At 45.3% G+C, this 6,276-nt stretch overlaps 1 protein-coding gene across 1 annotated transcript in view; it reads left to right on the top strand.

Annotated features, from left to right (window-relative positions):
- The window catches only part of KIDINS220 (kinase D interacting substrate 220), a 133,687-nt gene that overhangs the window by 6,600 nt on the left and 120,811 nt on the right, over nucleotides 1-6,276 (top strand). Inside the window, exon 2 of the mRNA XM_023511805.1 lies at nucleotides 4,763-4,896. Coding sequence (XP_023367573.1) covers nucleotides 4,799-4,896 — 98 coding nt within the window. The 5' untranslated portion in view covers nucleotides 4,763-4,798. The remainder of the gene's footprint in view (nucleotides 1-4,762; nucleotides 4,897-6,276) is intronic.

The raw sequence follows: 6,276 nt of genomic DNA, 5'->3' as shown, positions 1-6,276 counted from the left end.
TTTTTTTTTTTTTGAGACAGAGTCTGACTATGTTGCCCTGGGTAGAGTGCTGTGGCATCGCAGCTCACAGCAACTTCAAACTCTAGGGCTTTAGCGATTCTCTTGCCTCAGCCTCCCAAATAACTGAGACTACAGGCATCCACCATAATGCCCCGCTATTTTTTGGTTGTAGTTGTTATTGCTGTTTAGCAGGCCAGGGCTGGGCTTGAACCCACCAACCTTGGTGTATGTGGCTGGCATCCAGTTCACTGAGCTCTTTACCCAGAGTGCTAGGATTACTGGCGTGAGCCACCATGCCCAGCCCTATTTAGTAATTCCTTGGTACTTATTTATGTGCTCATAAACATCACGTTTTAGTGTTGTTTATTCAGTGAAATTTATTAATACTGAACGGTGTTCATGACCTCTAGTCAGAGTCCACCAGGACCATAATAGTTGAACAAGGTTGGTTGATTAACACCTGTGGTAAAGGCGCGTTTGCATCATAGGGCACTAACTGGGCAAAGAGCTGGGGGAGAAGTTCAGAGAACAAAGCTTTGCCCAGAATGGGGAGTCCCAGGAAGTAGAGTTGTGGTGGTGATGATGGTGGGTAATTCTGCAACTGGATAGTTTAAATCTTCACTAGAAGGCAAGAGGAATGGAGTAAGGCTAAAGCTGTAATTGGTAAAGAGGCGGCCATCCTTCATATCAGCCTGGCTGGGGAGATGTGTGGGCGTCTTCGTGGTTGGGACAGTGTTCACGTCTGTTTCTCTGTGGTCTTGTTTTTGTCTTGACATCCTGGTCACAGAGGGACCTTGTCTGATGTTGGTGTTCTGTGAAATTGTTCACACGAGAACACCAAGGCTGTGTGTGCAAGGCTCCTTCCTGCCAGGCAGGGGATGCTGTTCTTTCTCTCCGTCCCTGTCAGGTAGGCGTTGTGTTACACGTAAGCTGGGTCCTGGCTCCGGAACTTGTAGTTTTGGGGAGATGTGGAGAGTTGAGTGTGATATGAGCAGTATGCGTCGAGATTTATACCCAGGTGCAGAAGAGGGGTGGAAGAGTCTAGAGGAGGGTGCGGCCCAGGGTCGGGTATACTGAGCAGCCAGCCAGTGAAGCCGTCCAGGAGAAGAGAATGTTAGAGCCGTGACCTCAAGGGTGAGTGGAAGCTGTCCAGGCAACGCATTTGGAAGATGGACTTTCTAAGCAGGAGAGGCCATGAGCACAAAGGTCTGGACAGAAGAAAGCAGGGGGCAGTGAGGGAGCTACAGGACTAGTCTGGCTGGGGCTAGCCATGCCGGTGCGACTGTGGATGGGCTTAGGTGAAGGTGGGAGGGATGGGACTGAGGAGGGGAGAAAGAGATGAGGCTGGAGTGGGAGGATGGCGCCAGAACGTGAGGCTCTGCACACCCTCGTCATCATAATCCAGACTTGAACTTGTTGGTGGGGCTTGGTGGCTCACGCCTGTAATCCTGGCGCTCAGCAAGGCCGAGGTGGGTGATTGCCTGAGCTTATGAGTTTGAGACCAGCAAGAGTGAGACCCTGTCTCTACTAAAAAATGAAAAACTAAGGCAAGAGGATCACTTGAGCCTAAGAGTTTGAGGTTGCTGTGAGTTATGAGGCCATGGGACTCTACCAGGGGGACAGAGTGAGACTGTCTCCAAGAAAAGACTTGAACTTGTTGTCTTTACTCAGATCAGTACAGAGCAAAACTTTCCAGAGGAATTATATAATTGAATCTTTACAATAGCTTTAAAAAACAAAAGCTTAGAGGACATAAATTCCTAGGATAATTTTTGAGGGAAAAGCTGTCATTTTTTTATTCCCTTAACCAAGATTTTCTTTTTTCTCTTTTCCCAGTCAGGGTCTCTGTTGCCTTGGTTAAAGTGCAATGATGTCAGGGTCTCTATTACCTTGGTTAAAGTGCAATGATGTCATCATAGCTCACTGCAGCCTCAAACTACTAGAGTCAAGTAATTCTCCTGTTTTGGACTGCTAGTGTGCTAGGATTGCAGTTGTGAGCCACCATGCCTGGCTCCAACCAGGATTTTATTTTATTATATTTATTTATTTATATTTTGCAGTTTTTGGCCAGGGTCGGGTTTGAACCTTCCGCCTCTGGTATATGGGGCCAGTGCCCTACTCCTTGAGCCACAGGCGCCATCCCCCAACCAGGATTTTAAGAAGAATGTATTGTAGATCACTTTTTGTTCTGTGTGATGCACGGATTGAAGGGGCACAAGTGGAGGGGCACATGGATTGGAGATGAGGCATAGGTTGATGGCCTGTCACATTGATCCAAGGCTGAGATGGTGTAACAGACATTTTTAGGATTGATGCCATAGATCACAACTGTTTCTCTTCTCTGGAAACAGTGCTGATACTATGTGACCTTGTAACCCCTCCCGACTTTGTGACTATAGTTGATTGGTTCTCGGTTGGCAACTGACCCCGTCTGGGCAGTCAGAATCCATTTCTGCGATGTTTGGATCTGGGAACAAAGAATAGATTGCTTCTTCTGGTATTGAGAACTGTCCGATTTGAGGCTGGGTATCTGTGGGAAGCTGTATTTCCCTTTGTAGGAAAGAATTTGGTCTAGAATGAAAGGAGGTTAAGCCAATAGGGAAAGAGAATCCTACTTGTATTTGAGGTCCACTGGCACCCACATTTCCATGGTGTGGTTGTGGGAAATGAACTAGTATTCTTAAAATACATGTTTTTGTTTTGCTTAAGCTGGTTTAACTTAGTCTCTTGTGGCCTTAGGAGTGTTGATTAATATGGATGGTGAAGGCCGTGACTAAGGCACTGAGCGTGGGGTTGGCTCACCTCAAGTGTTAGGAAATGAACTGGACAGAAAAAATGTTGACTGTGACTCTGCAGAGAACAGCAGGTGCTTTGGTGGGCACGCCCGATGCCCATGTTGTAGATTGCGGGGAGCAAATTGGGCAAGGACAGGTGCATGGAGTGGCGCGGCAGGTGGGAGCAATTCTGAGGATTTCAGCCTGGCTGGGCTGTGGGGAAGGGGGCTGGCATAAAGTGGGAAGAGCCAGTCCTGGGTGCTGTCCTGATGAAGAACAGTAAAGCAGATCAAGGGTATGGGAGAGCAGGTGGCAGGGGAGCCCGTGTGAGGTTGCCACTCTCTTCCATCATGTGCCAGGTGAGACTTTCTAGTAAGGTGGCCCAAAGGCGGTAAGGAGGAAGAGAAGTTGAGACAGACAGGAAGGGAGTGCAGAGGCCCGAGAAGGACAGTGCCCAGAGTGGTCAGGCGGCTGGGAGGGTGAGGGGGAGCAGAAGGGAGAGGCTGTGCCATGTGGAGTTAGCTAGGCTGAGGTGAAAACATTTGCTTTTACTTTGAGTACAGTGAGAAGTGGTCAGAAGACTTTTTTTTTTGAGACAGAGCCTCAAGCTGTTCCCCTGGGTAGAGTGCCGTGGCATAGCTCACAGCAACCTCCAACTCCTGGGCTCAGGCGAGTCTCCTGCCTCTGCCTCCCAAGTTGCTGGGACCACAGGCGCCCGCCACAACACCTGGCTATTTTTTTTTTTAGTTGCAGCCATCATTGTTGTTTGGTGGGCCTGGGCAGGATTGGAACCCGCCACCTTAGGTGTATGTGGCTGGCGCCTTAGCCACTTGAGCCATAGGCGCCGAGCCTTTTTTTTTTCTTTTGAGACAGAGTCTCAAGGAGTGCCATGCACAGCAACCTTGAATTCTTGGGCTTAAGCGATTCTCTTGCCTCAGTCTCCCAAATAGCTGGGACTATAGGCACCCGTCACAATGCCTGGCCAGTTTTTTGTTGGAGTTGTCATTGTTGTTTTAGCTGGCCTGGGCCACGTTCGAACCTGCCAGCCTAAGTGTATGTAGCCGGCGCCCTACCCACTGAGCTACGGGCACCCCCCTAAAGTTTTTTTTTTTAATTTAATATAATTTTTAATTAAAAATAATAATTTATTTCCTTGTGGGGGTACACAGTGTGATGTTTTGGTACATGCATACATTATGAAATGACCAAATCAGGCTAATAAGCATGTCCATCCCTCACATACTTACTGTTTCTTTGTATTGAGAGCAGTTGAAGTCCGTTCCTGTAGCAGTTTTGAAATATGCAGTATGTTACTAACTACAGTGCTCATGCCATGCAGTAAATCCCTTCCTTCTGTCTACCCAGAACTTTGTATCATTCCCCATCCCCTACCTTCTTAGGCTCTGGTAGCTCTGGCCTAACTTAACGTTTTCAAAAGATCACCGTGGCTGTGTTGTGGAGGGCAGACTGCGGGGAAGGCAGAATGGAGGCAGGGAGGCCAGTTAGGAAGCCAGTGGCTTATAAGAAGGTGGTAGTGATGGAAGTGCTGAGTAGTAGTCACATGTCAAGTATGTTTTAAAGGCAGAGCCAAAAAGATTTTTAATAGATGTAATGTAGGCGGAAGAGGAAAACATCATCTTGCTTAGTTCCAAGGTATTTGATGGTGGTAGACGGGACCTGGAGCTGCTATTTACTGGTTGAGACAGTAGGAAGTGCAGTGGAGCACTTCCTTGCATTTGTGGCGGCCATAAGGAGGATTTGGGGATGGATCTGGAGTTTGGGGTGTGGGTAAGTTAACATGGAGTTGAGTGTGAGTCTTGAAAAGACATCTGGTCAGCACTGTGACAGCTGAGCTGTGAAGCCCGGTTTTCACTGCTAACACTGGAGGTGTACTTGCTGAAGTTTAATATTAAGAATGATGCTGTATTTAATAGTAACTTTTTTCTAACCACAAATTATATGTGTTTTGTCTAATTTACTTGCAACAGGTATTGACATAAAGATAACTACAGCTTTCTGTGAAAATGTCAGTTCTGATATCACAGAGTGTAATTAATTATGTAGAAGAAGAAAATATTCCTGCTCTGAAAGCTCTTCTGGAAAAGTGCAAAGACGTAGATGAGTCTCTACTAAAAAATGAAAAACTAAGGCAAGAGAATCACTTAAGCTCAAGAGTTTGAGGTTGCTGTGAGCTGTGTCACCACGGCACTCTCCCAAGGGCAACATAGTGAGACTGTCTCAAAAAAAAAGGAAAAAAAATCACATTTGTAAAATTAAATTCTTTCACAAATATTTGTTGACCACCTACTATGTACAAGGCACTGCGCTAAGGATAAAGGTAAGAAAAGGGTAGGAAAAGAAACAGGTGAGAAATATTGGTCTGTACTTGTGATATAATTCCTTATAGGTAAAAGTACTTAAAATGCCATATTTTTGGAGTGAACTTTAACTTATGTAAATGATTGAATATTAAATTTTGATTTATCTTTTTTTTTTTTTTGAGACAGAGCCTTAAGCTGTCGCCCTAGGTAGAGTGCTGTGGCATCACAGTTCACAGCAACCTCCAACTCCTGGGCTCAAGCTATTCCCCTGCCTCTGCCTCCCAAGTAGCTGGGACTATAGGCGCCCGCCACAATGCCCGGCTGTTTTTTGGTTGCAGTCATCATTGTTTGGTGGGCCTGGGCTGGATTCGAACCCACCAGCTCAGGTGCATGTGGCTGGTGCCTTAGCTGCTTGAGCTACAGGCACTGAGCCAGATTTATCTTTTTTTTAATTCCTTGATGGAATAATCAGTATTCATGATTTTTGATTACTGAAATCTGAATTGCTTTTAAGAAATGTTAGAGACCACCTAGACCCCTTCTGCCTATGAATAGATAAAGCAGACAAAATGAGGAAGTTTTAATACCGTTCTTAGTGGAGCCCCAGCTTTCTTCCTTGATTGTTCATTCCACACAATGTGGGGTTTTAAAGACCCTCCATCTTTAACAGGGTTAAATAGGTTATTTGTTATACTTAGTAAAATATTAATAAACATGAACTTCAATGAGATATTTCTGTTCAGTGCCATGTGTAAAGAAAAGTTCATTTTATTTTATCATGAACAGTTAAGCCGAAGATTATTTGGCATGTTTTAGTTACTAATAAACTTTTATATAAACATTCTAAGTGGCAAAATATGTGTTTGTTTTATAAAACTTAAGGAAAATTATCCTATTTCTTAGAACTATATGTATTTCCAATATAATGTAATTTTTTCTTTTTTTGGCCCATAGATAAGATGAATAAGGAGCAATTTCTTTTATTTTTATTTTTATTTTTATTTTTTTTGAGACAGCCTCAAGCTGTCCCCCTGGGTAGAGTGCCATGGTATCACAGCTCACAGCAACCTCCAACTCCTGGGCTCAAGCGAGTCTCCTGTCTCTGCCTCCCAAGTAGCTGGGACCACAGGCGCCCCCCACAACGCCCGGCTACTTTTCGGTTGCAGCCATCCTTGTTGTTT

This window comes from Otolemur garnettii, unplaced genomic scaffold (genome assembly GCF_000181295.1).
Source record: "Otolemur garnettii isolate 467f Iridium unplaced genomic scaffold, OtoGar3 scaffold00022, whole genome shotgun sequence".
NCBI lineage: Eukaryota > Metazoa > Chordata > Mammalia > Primates > Galagidae > Otolemur > Otolemur garnettii.
This window is presented reverse-complemented; position numbering and strand designations above follow the sequence as displayed.